The sequence below is a fragment of the Phoca vitulina genome, unplaced genomic scaffold (genome assembly GCF_004348235.1).
Source record: "Phoca vitulina isolate PV1807 unplaced genomic scaffold, GSC_HSeal_1.0 scaffold4, whole genome shotgun sequence".
In the NCBI taxonomy this organism is placed as follows: Eukaryota; Metazoa; Chordata; class Mammalia; order Carnivora; family Phocidae; genus Phoca; species Phoca vitulina.
Genome location: NW_022589707.1, coordinates 42209456 through 42230847, shown reverse-complemented (window position 1 = coordinate 42230847; position 21392 = coordinate 42209456). Strand labels below are relative to the sequence as shown.

The 21392-nt window shown below is 39.7% G+C and overlaps 3 protein-coding genes across 11 annotated transcripts in view; 2 read left to right on the top strand and 1 right to left on the bottom strand.

Annotated features, from left to right (window-relative positions):
- NFE2L3 (nuclear factor, erythroid 2 like 3) overlaps nucleotides 1-6635 on the top strand; it is a 28736-nt gene extending 22101 nt beyond the window's left edge. The window contains exons 3-4 of the mRNA XM_032401893.1: nucleotides 1987-2070; nucleotides 2972-6635. Of these exons, the coding sequence (XP_032257784.1) occupies nucleotides 1987-2070; nucleotides 2972-4210 (1323 nt within the window). The 3' untranslated portion in view covers nucleotides 4211-6635. The remainder of the gene's footprint in view (nucleotides 1-1986; nucleotides 2071-2971) is intronic.
- A 1810-nt stretch (nucleotides 6636-8445) lies between these two features.
- HNRNPA2B1 (heterogeneous nuclear ribonucleoprotein A2/B1) lies at nucleotides 8446-19763 on the bottom strand. Of its 7 annotated transcripts, XR_004299045.1 has the most exons (14): nucleotides 18727-18925; nucleotides 15804-15839; nucleotides 15596-15706; nucleotides 15256-15402; nucleotides 14761-14971; nucleotides 14528-14629; nucleotides 14366-14446; nucleotides 13596-13658; nucleotides 12185-12304; nucleotides 11800-11922; nucleotides 11046-11128; nucleotides 9965-10889; nucleotides 9526-9663; nucleotides 8650-8982 (listed from the first exon to the last, which is right to left on the bottom strand). XR_004299045.1 is itself a non-coding variant. In XM_032401895.1 (12 exons), the coding sequence occupies exons 1-11, from the start codon at nucleotides 18730-18732 to the stop codon at nucleotides 11067-11069; spliced, it is 1062 nt and encodes a 353-aa protein (XP_032257786.1). In that variant the 5' UTR covers nucleotides 18733-18926; the 3' UTR covers nucleotides 8446-9663; nucleotides 11046-11066. The 7 variants fall into 7 exon arrangements, 3 of the variants coding, with proteins under 3 accessions (XP_032257786.1, XP_032257787.1, XP_032257788.1); XR_004299046.1 differs by having other exon boundaries at nucleotides 8446-9663; nucleotides 9965-10193; nucleotides 18727-18926; XR_004299047.1 differs by lacking the exon at nucleotides 9965-10889 and having other exon boundaries at nucleotides 18727-18926.
- CBX3 (chromobox 3) overlaps nucleotides 19685-21392 on the top strand; it is an 11168-nt gene continuing 9460 nt past the window's right edge. The window contains exons 1-2 of one of the 3 annotated variants that reach the window (XM_032401899.1): nucleotides 19685-19778; nucleotides 21222-21273. In XM_032401899.1, coding sequence (XP_032257790.1) covers nucleotides 21250-21273 — 24 coding nt within the window. In that variant the 5' untranslated portion in view covers nucleotides 19685-19778; nucleotides 21222-21249. Of the gene's footprint in view, nucleotides 19779-19918; nucleotides 20058-21221; nucleotides 21274-21392 lie in introns of those variants that run through there. The other 2 variants (XM_032401898.1, XM_032401900.1) reach the window with 2 other exon arrangements.

Genomic DNA, 21392 nt, shown 5'->3' with positions numbered 1-21392 from the left:
TGTGACCATCTGCAAATTTTGTTCAATCGTTGGGCCAGAACTAATGTCTCAAGTTTGGGATCATTAATGGATGTAGAACACTTTCGAAATTTAAGAAATTAAAAATCATTTTGAATTAACAGTCATGTTAGCAAGTAAGTCTCCAGCCCACTAAGAATGTATATACGATTTGCTAGTAAATGAAGAAATCTTACCCACCAGTTCAACTTAGATGGTCCTATAGCATCCATAGACACAGAAAGCCTTGTATTTGTTGTACTATGGGCCTTGAAAACATGGTATTTGGTGGAAAGGGAAACCAAGTATACACTTAGAACAAGTCTAACTGGTCTGAATCCTCAAAAAAGGAAACCCTGAAGTACAAAGCTAGGGGAGGGGAGTCAGGAATGTGAGCTTCCTAAAATGCAAAGATAAAACCCCTGATAGACCAAAACCAGAAATCCTGGATAAAAATTTTTAAGTGCATAGTAGAACTCGAAAGCAAGAAAGGGAACTCTGTAGATACTAGAAGCAAAGAGGCTACTCAAATCCAGAATTTTTTTTTTAAAGATTTCATTCATTTATTTGACAAAGAGCGACAGCGACAGAGGGAACACAAGCAAGGGGAGTGGGAGAGGGAGAAGCAGGCTTCCCGCCAAGCAGAGAGCCCGATGTGGGGCTCGATCCCAGGACCCTGGGATCATGACCTGAGCCGAAGGCAGATGCTTAATGACTGAGCCACCCAGGTGCCCCTCAAATCCAGAATTTAAAAGATAATCAGACACCAAAACTGAAGAAGCCCTAATGAAAAATTGGATACAGATGTCATGACAGAGACTGGGGTTGAATAGATGAGGAACGAGGTCTCAAGCCCATACCTGGGGGTACCTAAATTCCCCACTTAAAGCTCAGAATTTATAAAGACTCTTCAGGAGACGGGACTAGCACAATCCTAGCCACCACCTAGGGAGACAAGAGCAAGGAAGCAGTCTGTCCATCCTTAGAGATCAGAACCCCAAATGAGCCCGTTTTAGAGTCTGAATCCACACTACCATTACTATCAGGAATCCTGAGCCAAGAAAGCAAGGTCTACAAAATGATACAAGAACTGGTTGATCCTTGCAGAGAAAAAATTGTTTTTATAGTTAGCGGGTAACCCTTGGTATATAGGATTCCTACAGAAACAGTTACCAACAAAGATGAGCTCACCCTTAAATATAAAAATTAAGACAGAATGAGAAAATTTATTTCTAATAGGAGTCCCAGAAAAGACTAGAAAGTGTGAAGGTGAAGCAGTCTTCAGAGTGTTTATGGCAAAGTATTTTGAAGATTAAAGTGATTTTAGGACTCAGATTAAAGGAGTACAGAGTCCCAAGCAGAATAAATAAAAACAAATTAAGTCCAATACATCAAAGTGAAATAGGACAACAAAGGCTACAAAGAAAAAAACCTTTAAAATTACTGGGGAAAAAAAATTGGCTATAAAATGACAGACTGACATCAGTAGCAATACATGCCTTAGTGCAAAGCACAAAGGGAAAACATTAAACTTGATCATCTCACCAAATCACTGTTTAAGCATGAAAGCAAAATAACTCCAGGTTATAAAAAGTGAGTTCTCTAAAAAGAGCTGTCAAAGGAGTTATTTCAATAAGAAACAAACCTGAAGGCTGGGATAAAGCAATAATGAGTGAAGTTGGCAAAACATTTTGGTAAATCTAAGTATGTATTTGACTTGTAAAAATTACATAATGTTGTAACCAATTTGGAGGGTTATTAGCCATGGTAAAAATAAGGTGGAACGAAGAATACTAGCCAAAAATATGAAAGATGGTTAGGGCAAGAATGGGGGGGGGGGGGAAATACTGAAAGAGGAATTTAAAAATTCCAAAATAGGGATAAAAAATCCAGAATGGAGAAAAGACCTGGTTATCAAGATTAAGCCTAAAGCCCCAAGCAACCTCCTCTGCCTTTTAATTTAATGGTGCACCTTACATTTTTTTCTAGAGATCTCTAAATGGGACAGAAACAGCTTTCTCTCTGGAAGACTTATTTCAGATGCTTTCATCACAGCCTGAAAATTCACTGGAGGTAACTGGAACCTTGGTTTTTATCTTTGTAGGAAAATGTGCACTGATCGTGAATATGTTTAACCTCTTTAATGGGATGACACAGTTTATGACATAGAATAATAGTTCTGTAACAGTACTGCATTATATAAGTGCACAGATTTAGGATTACTTTTTATAGAACTACTTCAATTTTAGAGAATTAACCAAATATGTATACTGTTCCTCCTCCTAAATGATCACAAGGATATAGTTAAATTTAGGATTCACTGAATCAAAACGACAGTAAATAAGGGCGCCTGGGTGGCTCAGTCGGCTAAGCCTCTGCCTTTGGCTCTGGTCACGATCCCAAGGTCCTGGAATCGAGCCCCGCATCAGGCTCCCTGAGCCTGCTTCTCCCTCTCCTTCTGTCCCTCCTCCCCTGTTCGTGCTGTTGATAAATGAAAAACAAAACAACAGTAAACATTTGACAAACTAAGGCATAATTTTTCTGGTAGCATTTATGTCTTGACCATACTCTTACTATGCTGGTCTGATTTACTTTAAAAAACAAAAAAAAAACCCCGAAAACCAGAGTACCCACCCACCTTGCCCAGAGACTTCAATGTGGATTTAAAGCTTAACAGCTAGGTTGATTGTTTGTATCTATAAAGCAATATTAGAATTAATAGCAAGACCAACTTTTATATTAACTGAATCAAACTTTCTGAATTTCCAGTATATACAAAAAAATCTTTCCCCAAATACGGCATCATTCAGATTTGGGCTCACATTGCATATTGTATTTGTCTAGGTTTAGTAAGTGATTGATTCATAGGTAACCATATAGAGGAACTGACAAAAGAGGAGAGTGCGCTCTATTGTTACTAGAACTGCTACTGAAATAAGGTTGTGTATTTAAAATGCTTTTTTTCCCTTCTCAGGGCATCTCCCTTGGAAATATTTTTCCAGGAAGTATCAATGATGGCATGAATTCTTCAACACATAACGTAAACTTTAGCCAAGCTATAAGTCACGATGTGAATCTCCATGAGGCCATGTTGCTGTGTCCTGACAATACATTTAGAAGAGAACCAGTAGCAAGGACTTCACAACCACAAGAACCATTTCTGCAGTTAAATTCTCATACTACCAATCCTGAACAGACCCTTCCTGGAACTAATCTGACAGGATTTCTTCCCCTTGTTGGCAATCAGATGAGGAATCTAACAAGTCAAGATCTTCTACATGACCTCGATATAAACATATTTGATGAGATAAATTTAATGTCTTTGGCCACAGAAGGTTTTGATCCAATGGAAGTGTCTCAGCTTTTTGAAGAACCAGATTCAGATTCTGGGCTTTCCTTAAATTCAAGCCACAATAGTACCTCTGTCACCAAGTCTAATTCCTCTCGGTCTGTGTGTGAAGGTGCTACAGGTTGTAGTAGTGACCTTGAACCTCTTTCCCACCATGACTTGGAAGGAGCTGTAGGAGGGTACTACCCAGAGCCCAGTAAGCTTTGTCACATGGACCATAGGAGTGATACTGGTTTTCATGGGGACCTTGCATTTCAACACATTTATCATAACCACACTTACCACCTACAGCCAAGTGCTCTAGATTCCACTTCTAGATCTTTTTCATGGCATGGGAAGTCAGAGAAAGTAAGTAAGTACCTCAATGACACAGACAGAAACTTAAGCCGTGATGAGCGGCGTGCTAAGGCTCTGCATATCCCTTTTTCTGTAGATGAAATTGTCCGTATGCCCGTTGATTCTTTCAACAACATGCTAAGCAGGCACTACCTGACAGATTTACAAGTGTCACTCATCCGTGATATCAGAAGAAGAGGGAAAAATAAAGTTGCTGCTCAAAACTGTCGTAAACGCAAACTGGACATAATTCTGAATCTTGAAGATGATTTATGTAACTTGCAAGCCAAGAAAGAAATCCTTAAGAGAGAAAGAGCCCAGTATAACAAAGCTATTAACACAATGAGACAAAAACTGCATGATCTTTATCATGATATTTTTAGTAGGTTAAGAGATGATGATGGTAGGCCAGTCAATCCAAACCAGTATGTTCTACAGTGCAGCCAAGATGGAAGTGTTTTGATTGTACCTAAGGAACTGGTGAGCTCAGGCCACAAAAAGGAAAACCGTAAGGGAAAAAGAAAGTGAGGAAACTGAAGACAGATTCCATTAAGATGTATAAGGTATCAAACGGATACATGGCCACAAACCATTGAAACTGCTTCAAAAGTTTGGCTCCAGTATCTTTTACTACTGCTACTTGAATCACTCAGGGCTACATTTTGAAGCTTTTGGACAAATTTGTGGTTAGTTTTGGGGAAGCCACAACTTTTCATGAAGCCGACTGCATTATATGCAGGACTCCTAACAGGACAGTCCAGTCACTTGGTTACCATTTCCGCCCCCGCCCCCAGTAAGATGGTCACTTCAAAGAGCAAACACTGGATGTAAATTTTAAGCATTTTGGTTTTTGTGACTTGAAATGCAACATAATGTAGCTTTTAGCTTTAAGTATTTTAGCACTGAATATATGGAGTCTTACAAAAGCTATTTTATCTTTCAATGAATACTTAAATTACAACTTTCTGTGCAAACAAATTTTATATTTGAATTTATAAAAATTTCTTATATAGAAATTCTAACCATATTTATCTTGCATCTTTTTCTCCACAAAACCCACATTCAGCTATACAGGTGATACACGCAGCCAACAGGGCAGCACAGTGTGGGTTTTAGTATTGCACAAAAATTGATCAGACTTAGGCCAGTCACACCTTCAAACTTACCCAACTTCTAAACCAAGGTGCCAAGGAACAAAATTGGGGCTTCAAAACATTAGACATTGTCTAAGGACAAAGACCTTCACACAGGTTTATGCCTCTTTTAAGTAGACACAGCTACTTGCATATAGAGAAAGAACTACCTAGCAAGTTCAGCCAGCCTGTAGAAATGCCTGCACATCTGTAACGTGGACCTCTCCCCCAAAAGGCCTCAACATAACTTAATGTGAAAACGTTCCAAGCAACACAAGCCAACAGTAGGGGAAAGGGGAAGTCAGTAGAGTATGGGCTTTACAACCAAATAAAACCTGGAATAATTGGAACCACATGAAAGACTCTTAAATGCTTAAAAAAGGCAAAAACAGAGTAAGTGAATTTGAAAATGAACTAAATGAAAGCTCAATGAGCTTATTGCAACAGCAACCTGGATAATTTTCTGAAATGTTCAAGGTTTGGCAACATTAAAATTAGTAGTCAGTGTTGTCATAATGATCTACCAAAGGATATCACAGGAGTACCACCTTGGTTTAGAGAAATGCAGTGGTTTCAGAGTCTAGATTTTTAACGCTTTTAAACTGAACCTAGGTAGGTTATTTCAAGACTAGACTTTCAACAAAATGCTTTTAGACAGTTACTCTAGTCAGTTTTGTAGTGCCCAGAAATTACTTCAGATCTACAATTTAAACTTCCACAGTACTACCTACCTACAAGTAGCCTTATCCACCCAATTGTTAACACTTGTGACGGTGCATTATCCTCAAATCCCTGAAAATATCAAGCACCACAATGGAAGTATACACCAAAGGATCAAACATGGATAAATAGGGACCTAAGAACAGGGACTTAAAATTTTGACATTCACAGTAACCAAAGCTTAAAATAGTTTGAATCTGGGAAGGTATTTGGTGCATTGTGACCAAAGGTAAATGCACCAAACTTCCAAAGAAAAATCTGGCCTCGAAGCATGTAAACCTCGGCTGCTTACTCTCTCATACCAGTTTCGGCAGTGGAAATCCCACTGCCAAGATTTTAGTCTAAATGCCCTTGCACATTAGGAATGTAATGGACACCCGAAGGATGACTGAAATGTTCTACTAGCTAGTGGTCTTAAAATGTAGTTTTTCCTGGAGTTCAGAAAGGTTACAGAAAAGGAGAAATCTGATCTATTCAGCTTCAGATTGTAGAAACTGACCATGTTCAGAATCTCAGAAACTTCTCACTGAAGCTGTATGCACTTTGCTTGGTAGAACTTGAACCAAACTGCTCACTTAGCTGTGTAAGACATGGTTATGCAGTCCAGACTGTTGTTACTGAGAAGCTTTATCAAAACAAGGTTTCAAGGGAGGGGCATGTGTCCTCATACCCCCAGTGTGTTCCCAACTATTTGGTATAGGGTTTACAAATGCAAATTTCAAGGGGATCAGTAAGACTTAAGACAGCTGAGATCAGTAATCCTTACTCTTAGGCAACTAATTAACCCTTAGCTGCTTTTACATTTTCTGGTGGGTACCCCCCCCCCACTCCTGCATCTGCAGCGGAAAGGCCCAAATTTACATCCCAGTTTGAATTGGTCCCAACAGGAAACTAGTCTTACTTTCTTTACCTATGGAAAATAACTGTTAATCCTGCAGTCATTCCTCCAATTATAAAGTTAAAGAAATCTGGTTGGTCAGCCAGATTCTCAGCATCTCATTTGTCCTTTTCCGAATAAAGCCTTCAAATTTCACAAGTAACCATCAACAGGTATCCATGTTGAACCACCTTACAGGTGAAATTAGATTTTCAAGTTGTGTATGATCTCCATGCAACATGTACTAAATAATGTCTGGATATTTGGATCCCTCTAAAGGCTGGCTTCAGTTCAGCAAGGACCTTTGGAATATAGCAGTCAGAAAACCCAATTTGCACACATCCAAGCCCCAGAACAGAATGTCAGCCTACATAGTGCATGTATCAGGACTTAAAACCTTTTTATAGTTGGGATCAGTCTTAATCTTTCCCCCTTCTATAATTCAAAGAAATGAATTTGCCCCTTTCTTGGGTAGTCTACTCACCTCACTAGTTTGCCCAGTCACAAAAAAACCTCTTACATCTATGTGATCGGCGCAGTAGTCAACAGTGGTGTGTTACTAAAACTGAATGGGGTCTATCAACCACCCAGGCAGTCATTCCAAAGCTCGAAAGATCAGATTTACATAAAATTTTGCCAAGAATATATCTGTTTTTAGTATATTGGGATGTTTTGTATCTTTTTGGAAAGGAACCCACACTTGTGAACTAGTAAATGTCATTACTGAGAGTATTCTTTTAAAGTTTCCTTAAATTAACTCAGTACTCTAAACACTTAGTACAAAGTTATCCCTTTTAGACCATCTTAGCTTGTATCCATACACCAGTTATTTAAAACCTTACACGCGACAGAATGAACCAGTTTCAGAAACTTCCAGTAGATTAACATTCTCTAATGTGGAAGCCAGCCCTCAATATGGCTCCCAATGATGCTAGGTTCTCAGTAATCCTAGAAGTAAACCCCTTCCATCCACGATGTGACCATTATAATACAAAGTACTACTTCCAAACGTTGACTCTGTTGGGTTTTGATTGCTCCAAAAGCTCAGTATAGGGAAAGGAAATAGCCAGCCCCAACTTGCCAACCCTGTCAGCATGCCCTAGTGAAGTTTTTCCTAACTGCAACCTTGAGCTTCAGCAAAAATCACACAGCTCTAAGTTTTCAAGTTGTTGACCTGCAAATACTATGTAAAGTAACAAATTCATTGTTGCTCCAAATTGCTAAGTATTGAGATTAAAGGTTAAGCCTGATGTAGTGATACAATGCAGCAATATATGCGAAAAAATGTTATTTCCTTCGTTTAGAAAACTTAAAAACTACCTTAAATCTGAAGTTCTAATAGAAATTAACAGCTCAATATACAACACACAAGGGAAATGCCTATGGTTGATTATTCAACATTACCTTAGTTGCAATAAGCCAGTTCATTTCAGCCTATTGTGTACTGAATTTTCTTAAAATTTGTCCTGATTAAGGGTTGCATACTTCAGGGTGTGTTGTCATACACCAACTTGATTTACCTCCTTTAAGTTCGAGTTCTTGGTAGAGCCGCATTTTTAAAACCTTCAAATATTTACCTTATTTTCAAGTACTCTTTAAGTTTACAGATGATGGATGGACGCATCTATACTTTAAGCAAGTAACAGCTTAGCTCATCTTCTCTTAACCATCAGTTTGACTTACCTGTGAGATACCTCATTATCAAAACAAAAAAAAGTTATTATATCAACTTTACTGTGTATCTTTCCTGTTATCTTTCATTGTTTCAGGTAAATATACACATGAAAGCCACTGCTTGTTAAATTCTCTCCACCATATTTAAACCTTTAAAAAGACAACCACTGAAACTCAGTTAAAAGGCATATAAAGGTAATTGACATTTAAGAAGCTACCATGACAGACTCAGTGCTTTGCAGTCACTTAATTGGGACCACTGTTTAAAATACTTTCAACAACTCCACCAGCAATGTTAAACATACAAGTTAAGCCAGAAAACTAGAGCAGTATTCAAACGCTGAATGTACAGTATATAAAGAATGGCATTTTATTAGGGACAGCCAATAATGTCCACAATGCTTTTCTTATTTGACTATCAATACTGAAAGAAAAACGGCAATATGCATAGCTTTGTGAAACTGCTTTAAAAATCTAGGGGATGGCAATCTTTTAGACAACTGAATGTTTATAGAACAAGATTCACACATTTTATGTGTAAACATTACACCAAGTATTTGAATACAAAAGTGTTTATTTTATAAACTTTATATTTAAAATAGAATTTTTATCTGTCTACTCACAAAACCTAGTTTAAAACATGATACATTTCTCTCTAGCTTACTTGATGTTACTCTTACAAACAATACTCAATTTGTAATTGTTTTATATTAAGAACCTGTACTAAATGAAGTTTGTATTTTATCAGAAAACATTTCCCTTTAAACTTAAAGTGCTTTTTTTTTTTAAATGAAGGCACCAACAAGAACTACTTTCAGATGGTACAGAATTTCTTATTTCTTGAAGACTCTGTGGTTGACCACTTCTTCATTAGTTACCTGCAGCAAGACACCTTCCTGCCAAAGGAAAAAAAAAGTATCTGAAGAAGTTTATCATGTTTGTCCAAAGAACCTAAATAACTTCAGTGGTGGTCTTAGGATCAAAGAAGACTCACTGGTGCATACAGTAGAATATGCCCTGATTATCACATTCCTGAAAAGGCAATAAAGCCAGGCAAATCAAACTGATGACATTTAAGAATTTCAGCAGCCAACCTACATCTCTCCTATAAGGTACGGGGTTGGGAAAGAATTACCACATTTAAACCCAAATATTTAGTACTGGATACATACAGGATTTATAATGTAGACACTTTATTTGTAAGTATAAACTATCATCTGGAAATAGTTTCAACCATTTTACCCTACCTTCTCCTGAACCTGATCCTGATAAGCATGTAAAACTAGAACAACCATATAACAGAAGAACAAAATGTCTTTATTTTTAATAAAAACCACTAGGTTCACTCAAAATGCTTGATCCAAGAAACGTGAATACACAAGGGTGTAATGATGGGTAATTTCATGATTTATTCAACTTGCAGCCTAACTTTTACCTACCATTTTACTACCAACACCACTGAAGGAACCAAGAAAAGCTTTATTAATGATCACTTGGCTTGCGCCTCAGCTGTTGAAATGAAGCACTTTACAGTCTTTGTGGCAGCAGAATATACTTGTCCATGGTTCATATCAATGCTAAAATTCCAGCAGGGAAAAAAATGATATGTTAAGCACCTGAATCTTCATAGAGGGGGGGAGGGGGGTGGGAAAGAAGGAAAAAAAGGGGGGAAAAAAACAACCAAAATAATTTAAGTAAATGACAGATTGGAAAACAGGGTTTATAAGATTATTCTCTTGAGTTTATAAATTGTTAAACTCAAATTTATAGCTATGTTAAACTACGTAAGAACCACTATACTGAAAGGCCATTGAAGAGTAGTATTAGTTTATCTTTTGGGGAGGAAAATTAAGAAAGGAAAAGTAAATAAGATCTTACCTAAAGAAGTTTAACTGAAGCTTAGAACTATTTTGCTCTACACCCTCAGCTTTCGTTGTCATCCTTATAAACTACTGTAGTTAAAGCTTTGTAGAAACAGCACAGTTTTTTAAGACTGGCTGAACTTAGTAGCCGTCAAGAGTTCTCTTGTACTAGACCTGTATCCCTGAAGAGTACCTCGCTGGGGTTATTTCCTTTCCTTGCATTGAAGAAGCAGCATCTAAAAGATCTAAAAAGGTGTTTCTCTTTGCAGAGATATCCCTTAAGTTATCTAGATAATTTAATCCTGATGAATTGCAGACAACACACTTATATCTGACCAGCATTTATCTTACACAAATATAACAACAGCTTTGCAATGGACCTTAATTATACTACCCACTCCTTAACTTATTTAAAATAAAAAGTCTATAATTACACAATTTCCTTTAGAATTATTTTATTAAATCATAAATGTACAACAGCTTCTTAACTCTACACACGCACTTAAATTTTTTTAAAGGAAAAACGTTATGTCTTATTACACCATGATCCTGGCTAATAGCTTTTCAAAACTTTGAGAAAAATCTTAAAAAAGGTTTCACATGTCACCTGAAACTTACAAATTTAACATTATCAAAGAAGGAATGCTTCTACACTCTTACAAAGACCACTAGAAAGAAACAACAATTAAAAAGCTAAGAAACTGTCTCAAAGGCATTTTTTTTTTTTTTTTTACAATCCTTCCTCCACAGTAAGGTAATGTTATTAAATAATCCAATCCATTCACAAAATGGCTCTCTGCATCTGCTCTGGTGTCTTCTGCCATATCACTGCATATTTATGCATGACTGAGATAAGAGTTTCCTTAACATTGTTATTTCGATAACCTGAAGCTGTTCTGTTACCTCTGGGCTCTCATCCTCTCCTATTTATACAGTGAAGCCTGTTTCAACAGAAGTAAAGAGTAAAAAAAAAATAGGTTATGAAATTATCCATCTAACCAGATTTTAAGGAAAGATAACATGATCCTAAAAAGCTTTTACTCCTGGCAGCTAGATCTCCCAAGACAATAATAATGTAAAACTCAAAAGCTACTTACCCATGGCAAATAGGAAGAAGCTCAATATCGGCTTCTCCCTCCATAACCCCCACTTCCTCCACTGCCTCCAGGACCATAGTTTCCTAGAATCATTGAAACAGCAAGAGAAAGCAAACTTACTTCCATTTTCCATAATAAGCCTAATACTATCTATAGCTAATTTCTATTTTATAGACCTACACTCATTGAAACACACAGCTCATAACCTGTTATTTGCTTATAATTAACCTACTTGGGAGATCAATTATCCAGACTCACCAAAAGTTTAATTTTGCCCTTTACACTTGAAAACATTTTACTGCTGCTATTCCTTTATAGGGTTGTCTACCACAATCATTGGAGTCAGTACAGAGTTAAAAAAACGTAAAGCAAACAGAAGAGGCATAAAAACATTGATTTAGTACTACTACAAACTTTCTCAAGACCTTAAACAAATAATACTTTTAGTAAATAATCCCAAGTTTTTATTCAATTAACTTTAAAAGAGAATTCCTAGAACTTTATACACCTTGCAATGTGCTCAATCTTCTTTGGCTTTTTTTTTAAGGAAATAATTAGCCAAGGAAAAAGATCCCCACCTGAAATGTCTTACTTTCCCAAGTCCTAAATATTTTATACCACTGAATATCCCCACCATTTCAATTAACACTGAATTACAATGGAAGTATTAAACTAGCAGTCAGGAGGTCTTCCATTCTTAAAGTCATGAAAGAGTATTCTTTAATCACAAAATTTAAACAATCTAATAAATTACCTCCACCATATGGTCCCCCCATGTTCCTGCTACCACCAAAGTTTCCACTCTTCATTGGACCATAGTTAGAAGGTTGCTGGTTATAATTTCCAAAATCATTGTAATTTCCACTTCCATAATTTCCTGTGAAAAAATTGGAATAGGTTTTGCACAATAACTTCCAAAATAACATATTCAAGCATTAAACCAGTGAAACACGGTAAGCATATTTAGGACAAATCTCCCATAAAAACAATCATCAGAATAAACGCAAGACACCTATCTACAACTCTACAGTTTTTTTTTTTAAGACAACTATTGACAACATTGAAATGCAAAATCTCGTGTTAAAAGTCATTAATTCCAATCCAAATTCCCACATAAAGGTTGCAGGTGAATTTATTACCTCCTCCATAGTTGTCATAACCACCTCCGTAGCCCCCACCCTGGTTGCCATATCCAGGTCCTCCACCACCATATCCTCCTCTTCCTCCTCCATAACCAGGGCTACCTCCAAAATTGCCACCTATTATAAAATAAGCCTTTAAGTAATTACTTAATATTTTCAATGGCATTTGAACTGTCTTATCACACCCATTTCCAGCTTTCCAAAACACACTCTTATAAACAAAATATTTATTCTATGAAATCTCTTCCTTAACAGCCTCAAGGGCAGAATAGAGTACGTATCCTTGGTAAACATTTAGGGGCAGGGAGCACCTGTTAACAAACTGGATAAAGACCTTTACAGAGACAAATACTTGCAATGCCACAGCTCTCCCGACAGCAAAAATATTAAAGATTCTCTTGAAGATATCTTGAAACATTTATATTTTGCGTAAGGATTGTGGGGGCAGACAAGAGGCATAGGGTAGCAGGACAAAAAAAAGCCACACACCCCTACTGGTCCAAAAGATTAAGTTGCAAAGGTTATTTCCCCATAAATTCCCATGTCTCTTAAATAATATGCCCACTACACCCTTCTTCTGAGTAGAAATGGGGGGAGGACCAGAAATTAGCAAACTTGCATGTAATTCAAAAACTTAAAATGGCAGTCTCCAATTATTGAAATACAAGACCTTATTCTTTCTCATAATACCTAATTAGTATTTGGATTTCAAACAAAACTGAAATAGGATATAGGATTAACTTATAATCATACTTAAGGAGTGGCAAAACCAGTTTTTCCTATTACTAGCTCAGTTTTTAGTATCCCATTCTTATTAGGATTTTTCTAAGTATGAACTTTTCTGTGCTCCAAAAGAACACATCTAATACATCACTTGTTATGGAACAGTGGCTCACAACTTTAGCTGGTCCCAAGAATACAATTGTACAATTGTGTATTTTAGGAAGTTCTTTCAGTTACTTTTTTTTTTTTAACAGATTACCCTAGGGAACTTATCTTGGTAAGGGACTAATTTTAAGGTAACCATTGATTTTATATATCCTTCCCCTTACATGTTGACCATGATCACATCTAGTGGTCTGTTTTTCAGGAAAACAGCATACAGAATACACCTGGATTAAATTCTTTGCTTGAGAAACAATGGGATAGCATGACAGCATCTTTAAATTCTCTATTAAAATCCTCCTAAATGATTTTGCAACTGGTACCTACACCTGTCAAGCAAAAATACTTTCCAAAGGATATATAACTAAGATGCAAATTATAAAATAGCCAAATAACTGAACCACTACCACCTAAGCCCTTTACAAATGCAAAACATTAAAAATTAATATAAACATATAACTATACAAAAATATGTAGTGCTTTCATCTTTTAAGTCACAAACTAAAATGCAGAAAAAACTGACCTCCAGGTCCTCCTCCATACCCATTATAGCCATCCCCAAATCCACGACCACTTCCATATCCATCTGTTAGAGACAGGAAAAAAAATTATTATACGCTGTTCGCCCTAGTTATAATTTCTTACAATCCTTCCCTCCGCATGCTTTATTAGCACGTCTGAGTGAAAATTATTAGGAACCACCCTCCTTATGCTAGAAGAGTGGTGTTACTTATTCCTTCTTAAAATACAAAAGTGTATGTAATTAAATCTTTTAAGGATAACTGTCTAATTTGAGGGCTTGGACTTCGCAAGACTCAATTTTAAGAGATTCCATTGATTTATGCATAAGAATGACATTGAATGGGGGCAGCAAGTTTCTCTGTTGGCACCTCATTACATTAGTAATTCAAATATATCTGAAGCCTAAAGGAAAAATATTTAACTGATACAGACCTCTTAGAGCCTATACATAAAGCCTTCACAATATCTTCACTTCCCATTGAGGGACAACACTCATTTTTTAGGCTAGTTGCAATATGATGTAACTTTTTTTTTTTTTAAAGCTGACTACCCTAAAAAAGGAACTCTGCAACTGATTATCTTGGATTACAATTTATAAGATGTTTTTAACTATAACTTCCTACCTGGTTAATTTAGAATATCCCACCAAGATACAATCTACATAAGTCTTAAAATAACTTTAAAAAATTAAAATTGGATTTCCTGAATCTAATTCAAACAGTTTTTAATTGAGCACATGCACCCTTCTAACACTTAGAACTCCCAACTTACCAGATCCTCCTCTAAAGTTACTTCCTGGTCCTGGTCCAAAATTTCCACCACCACCACGAGAATCTCCAAAACCAAAGTTGCCTGTAGTAAATGCCCAGGTTAGTAACGAGCATTTATTCGAATAAGTTTTAAAAAGAAAAATAAACAGAAGTTAAAAGTTACCTCCTCTTCCACTTCTAGAACTTTGGACTTCCTGCATTTCTTGTCTAGACAAAGCCTTTCTTACTTCTGCATTATGACCATTGATGGTATGATATTTCTGCACTGCAATGAAAAGTTCACACTCCATTATATCAACATTATCAGTAAGCAACTTGTACAATCTACCTTTTAATAAAATCAACAAACCCAAAACCTTATTAAAAAACACACACCTACTGCTTATAGACACTTACACACAATCTTATCCACAGGGTCATGATCATCAAAGGTAACAAATCCAAAGCCTCTTTTCTTTCCAGACTGCCTATCGGTAATTATCTCAATGGTATCGATCTTTCCATATTCCTCAAAGTAATCTCTAAGATGATGTTCCTCAGTATCTTCTTTAATTCCACCAACAAACAGCTTCTTCACAGTTACGTGAGCCCCTGGTTTTCCAGATTCCTGAAATAATGGGAGAAAAAAATCTTAACAGAAGAAACCAAAACATGATTTAAAGCACACTATCTGGGTACCAAAGATAGCTTTTATCCTATAACGCATCAGGTAAAGCATCAGCTTACGACTAAGAACCCAGTTTTTGAAAGAAATATGTAAATCTAAAAAAAGCAAAGAATAGAAAACTAACAGCTTTAAAAAGATAGGAAACTTAATTCTTTCAAATGTTAGTCTAATCTTCAGTGGGACAGAATATTCCTCATATTTATTGTACAGTTATATTTGCTCACCTCTCTTGCAACAGCACGTTTTGGCTCAACCACTCTCCCATCAATTGAATGAGGTCTTGCAGCCATGGCAGCATCAACCTCAGCCATGGATGAAAAAGTTACAAAACCAAATCCTCTTGATCTTTTGCTTGCAGGATCCCTCATAACCTTAAAACCAAAAGGGAAACTTTAGCCCCTCATTTCATTACTTATGTTATGAACTAGCAATTTAAAAGACGAGCAGTTCTCACAATGAACACAGACATTAAAATAATTTTCTCCATATTTTACTCAACAACTTAAACACAGTAGCCCAACAGTTGAAAGACTAATTATCTGTAGGCACTTTTATGTAACATACCACACAGTCTGTAAGTTTTCCCCATTGCTCGTAGTAGTTCCTCAAACTTTCTTCTGTGGTTTCAAAGCTCAAGCCACCAATAAAGAGTTTACGGAACTGTTCCTTTTCTCTCTGCAAAGGAAAACACCATTTCAATTTTTATTTACATTTCCTCTTTGTATGCAGGAAATTAAATTCTTAAATATGAGGTGACCTGCTGGCAGAGTACCTTTTTCCTCTCCAAAGGAACAGTTTCTAAAGTTTTCTGGGGGGAAAAAAAAAACTTACATCAAATTTAAACCATATGTTAAACTGCAAATTAGTTGTGTTACACCAAAAAAAATTGCCCCAGCTGATCTACACAAGTTTCAAAGTCATTAATGCTTGATCTAAATTTACTTGTCATTAAATTATTTTGAATAAATTTAACATCCCTTTATCTTAAAACTTTATGAAGAAAAAGGAATAAACCTATTCTTTGGTCATTGAAGGCTTAAAGGACTTTTGTCAAAATTTGCATTCAATCCTTTGCCCGAAACAAAGTAACTGGCTTTTAAATACACATTGTAAATACACCGCTTTTTAACATAAAAACTGTTCGTTCTTTACTTATAACCCATAATTTACCATTTCATGATTCAGTGTCTAAAACAGTGACATCTTTTCTCTTTACTGCTCCCTCTGGTGGTGATTCTAATGTATCTCAATAAAAAAAAAAAACACTAAAAAAAAAAATCATTCTTTCCCCAAACCCCAACTCTCCCTGGGGGGGGGGGGGGACTTCAAATATTCAATGCGTAATACCAAAATATCCTTATAAAATCTGCCTCTTTCCTTTGACCAAGGCACAAATGACTTTTATTACCAACGGTGGGTATTTAGAGCTTCAACAATTTTTAACATACCTGGTTTTTTTGAGGGCACACTTATATTTGGTATTTACAAAACAAAGAATCTGAATTATTACTGAACCATAAATGCAGTAAAACATTTACTATAATCTCACTTTTCAAAAACCGTAAAACTTTAAATGATCACTGTTAACTACTCAGTAGTTTTGTACTACTACAATTTACACTTCATCGAAGCAAGAAAAAAAATCACCCACAAAAACTCAGGTGTACTGGCCTTAATGGCCACCTGGCAAAATACACAACACAAATGTCTCTAATTTTATGCAGGGGGGTTGGGGACCTGGGCTGAAAAATTTTAAGCCCTATAAACCACCAAGCAAGTACTTTGCATTAACAGCCCTGTATTTTCGGCTGTCAGTCAAGAAAAAAACAGGTTATACTTTGTTTTCAGAGAACTAAGTTAAAAAAAATTAAAATATTCAGAAACCAGAATGGGTCATAATGTCCAAGAGCAACTACTATGAGTGTATAATACAAATCAAAGCTCAAATATAATTTGCCATACAACAGGAAATACTTCATAAGCAAATAATATTACAGCTCTCTAACTCAGTTCTACGGAGGTTTCTTTCTCCATGCATGAAATTTCCGAACAGCTCAAAAAACAGTGATAGGCATTTAGATTTTTTCCCTGCACAGTTCTCAGAATTGTGAAAAATTTTCAAAGGTCAAAAAACTATCAAGCTCCTAAAACATTCAAATAACTCGTTAGACGATTACTTGACATATTGGTATTTAAATTAAGCTTATTTATCTAATTAGCGTTAAGTCGGTCTTTCACAATCCACATTACGCAGTTAAAAAAAATCATCTACAATAATTTTTACACATCACTAACAAAAGGCAAAAACTCATTACTTACCTCAATTTTTTTCCAAACTTACCCGATGTCCACTATCGATTACAAACAAAGTTAATTTAAAAGTGTGCTTAAGGTCAAAGAAAGTACCCAATCAGGCCCCCTTCGCTTGAGACCTTATTCTTATCAATGTAATGATCAACCATCATAGCAAACAGAAATGAGAAAAGCAAATGACAAAGTTCAAATACATAGTGGCCCAGCCGTTACTCGTAACGAAGCACTGCACCACGTTTTAACCAAAGAGCTAAAGATAAAATCATTTTTCATTTTCCTCTTAATTTCTACCGTATCGCAAGAACCTCTGGTGTTACCCAGTAAAGATTGTTTCCCAGCAAAAATACTGAAATATCAATTCTACAGTTCAAAAGAAATCCTTCAGGAAAGTAAAGAATTGTGAAACCGACACCCCCCCCAACCACCTTCCCCACTGCCACCCACAGTCGGTACTAACTTAATGGCTCCGAATTTTTATTTCTAAAGTTTCCCGCGATTCAACTAGCTTTTTTAATCACCGCAGACCCAGATAAAACCGTTACTCAAAAAAACCCACGAGGCTGAAAAACAAAATGTTCTTAGTACGGCTCGACTTAAAACTGGGCCCGACACCCTGGGTGGTAGTTTTACCTCCTCCTCTTAAACCGTGCGAACCAGCCCCGGGGAACCGACTCCCCCACCCGCCCGCTCTTCGGTGTGGCTTCTGAACGCAATGGCGCCATTTCATCGAGGGGAAAGGAAAGAGCCTCTAACGAGGTGCGCAGGACTTTTAAAGATCCAAGCTCACAAAACACTCGGAATCCACCTCGAAACGGCATGAAAACAGCCCGAAAAGAAAGAAAAATAGTTAACCACTTCTATTCTTCGATAAAGTAGTCAAACTAACAGAATCCAGAGATTGAAAAGAAAAACGCTGCGAGGAAGGAAAGGAATGAAAATGGCGGCCGCCAAATCCGGTTCCCGGGAGAGGGGAGGGGGGAGGGGAACTCCGCAGCCTCGCTCAGGAGGATCCGAAGCCCGCCGAAAAGCTCAGAAGCGGGGACGCCAGGGCCCCCAAATCAGCGTGCTTTGAAGAGGGAGTAAGAATTCCCGCCTCCGCGCCCCACTTTTCGCCGAACGAGGGCTGCATCCGCCATGTGGAAGTTCCCCATCCCCCACCCCCAGCAAAGGGAAATGGCGCCGGCAGGCTGAGGGTGGGGAAGGTACTGTTCAATCAGGCCTCCGCTAACGAACCCTCTTCAAAAATATCCTGAAACCAACCGCTTTTGAAGTGGCCCAATTTCACCGCCGCTCTCAGACGGAGGCGGGTGGCCGACTTCCACCGAGGCGCCAACGGCCTCGCCATGCCCTTTTCAATAACTCATTGATTTCAAACCCGTTACCTCCATCGCGGACTCAGTCGCTTCAGCCCGATTTCCCGCAGCCGAGCGAGATGAGAGAGATCTCCGCGGACGAACACGAACCGGACTCGTCCTGGCGCTGTAGTGAGAACTGCCGCTGCTCGAGAAACAACACCGCTAAGAGCACCTCCACACGGGACCCGGCGCTGCTGCTACTGCCGCTAGAGCCGCTGCCGCCGCTTTTCTAGAACCTTCCCCCCGACTAACGCGTCTTCCCCTACGTCAAGCCGTTGCGTAAACGCCCTAACCGCCGCCAATGGCGGGAACGCTCTACGCCCTCCTTACGCCAGGTACGTACTCCTCCCTCCCCTTGCAGCCAGTAGTAGTGCTTGACGTCACTTGCGTAACTGGTCTCAGTGAATTGCGGAAGGCTCGAGTCCTGCGTATTTCTCTCTCACGGAATTGGGTCCAGCCCCCGCCTTAGCGCAGGGCAGGTGAGAAACGGTCGCGCAGTTTGAAATTAACGCTGTCGGGAGGAGCTTAAAGCACAGCCCTAAAGTCCAGCCCCCTCAACCCGGGAGGTGGTCCCTGCAGCAAAGCCTGTGATAATCCGCGCCTCCCCCCCCCCCCCCCCCCCCCGCGCCCCCCCCAGAATAATCTGTGTAACCTCCCCCTTGCGATTTCCCTCCCCTAATCCTCCCCCCAGCGCTGAGGACTGACTCGGCCCCTTCCGGAAACACCCGAAGCGACTTCTAGTCAACACGTTACACTTCACGCTCCACCAACCTAACCCTGGCCAACGTCTTTGGGAGTCGACCCCTTGGGTTCAAGAGAGGTCTTTGGAGAGGGTGGTCTGGGAGGGGCACTCCTTCTTAGCCCCCAATTCTCCCCATCCAAGTTTCTCTTTACTCCCTCACCCCTAGCGTTTGGAGGCACCCACTTATAGGGGCGAGGAAGTGGGCGGAGCCCGGTTTTGGCGCCAGACGCGGCTGCTGCGAAGCAGAAACGCCTCCGTCTAGAAGATCGGTTACTGTCCTCGCCTCAACTTCCCTCTCCCTCCCCTCCGGGGACCACCAGGCCCCACGCCGCGAACGGTGAGTGCAGCGACGCCGCAGCCTTCCACCTGCCCCGGGCTCGGGTTCCCGGCGGGCGCGGCGCTCGGCCCCTCCCCCCGCCGGGCGCGCGCGCCCGCCTGCCCCGCCCCTCGCGGCCGCCCGGCGTGGGCGGTGCCACCACCACCCCCACCCCCCCTCGAGCTGCTGCCCGGCGCGCAGCTCCCCAGCCCCCTCCTCCTCGGATGTGGCTGGAGCTTGAGGCGCGCAGGGCCGGAGACGCCGCAGACCCGGGACCCGGAGCAGCTCGGAGGCGGTGAAGTCGGTGTCTTTCTTTCTCCCTCTCTCTCTACTCGGTGGTGGTGCTTAAAATACCACCTGCGCCCCAGGGATCCCCCCCACCCAATTCCCTGCTTCCCGCCCGACCCCGAGTGGGGAGCAGGCGGGAAGCAGCGGAGAGTCGAGCGGAGACCCCGCGGCTGGCCTGGCGCTGGGCCGGCGCCTGGAGTTAGTTGTGGGGGAGGGGGAGAACGAGACTGTTCTCGAGAGGGTAGAGAGCCGTGGCGACAGCCGCCTGATTTCTAGACAAAGCGCATTTCCTTTTCCCCTCCCCCATCCGCGATCAAGATGAGGGGCCCTCCTCCCCCTCACGGCCTCGGTCGGCGACTTGGGCCTCCAGTGAGGGCGGTGCGTTCTCCGGCATCAGTGCGGCCCGCTGTTCCGAGGCTGCGGCGGGCGCTCCGTTACGTGGCTACCGCCGGGTGGGGGACAACGCGGGCCCGGTGGTGCAGTGCCCTTGAGCCCCCGGGCCGCGGCCTTTGTTTCTCCCGGCGGATGGGCTGACCACGAGGCCCGCGCTCCTGGGTGGGGGGCGGGGGCCGGGTGTTTAGGCCTCGCTAAGCAGGGTGGGGCTTACGGGGAACGGATAGAAGAGGTGGTTTGTTTTTTTAAAAGTGGTACGAAATGGGACTGAAGCATCTCGATACGGTTTTTTTCCTTTTTCAGTTTTTAAACTAGTGATTAGAAAGGGGGAGGGTTTCCAAGAAACCAAGTTGGGGTTTTATAGGCGCCTCTTTGGACTGTTAAAGGGTCTAGAGGGGAAATTCACGATAATTTACCGTTGTGATTGTTTGGGTGATCACGTCGAATTTGAACCAAATTATCTGGCCATTTTCTTAAAAATGCTGGGTATAACATAAACGGGACTTATATTGAAAAAAAATTTTGCTATTTTTTCCTTTGTAAAACTGTCTCAGATACCAGCGTACCCAATAAGGTTTTCTAGACCCACTTGGTTAGAGCACTGATGTATTTAGCAAACATAGATCACTAATAACGCAGGATCTCAAATCTGCATCTCTGGATTTGAGTACAAGTTTTACAATATACGATACATAGTGGGGGTTGGAATCCAAACAGAACTTGTGTTTAGCTACCTTTTTTGTGTCGTGCAAACTTCTTTTTAACTGTCATGCATTTTTCTAGTAATAGCTCTTCAAGTCTGCAATAAAAAATGGCCTCCAATAAAACTACATTGGTAAGTTAATGAAAACCTAAAATTTGTAAGGATCTAACTCAAATTTTTTTCCCAAAAATTATAAGTTTGCATCTCTGTGGTTGAGATATTTACATCCACATGTATTTCCCAGTTCCCTC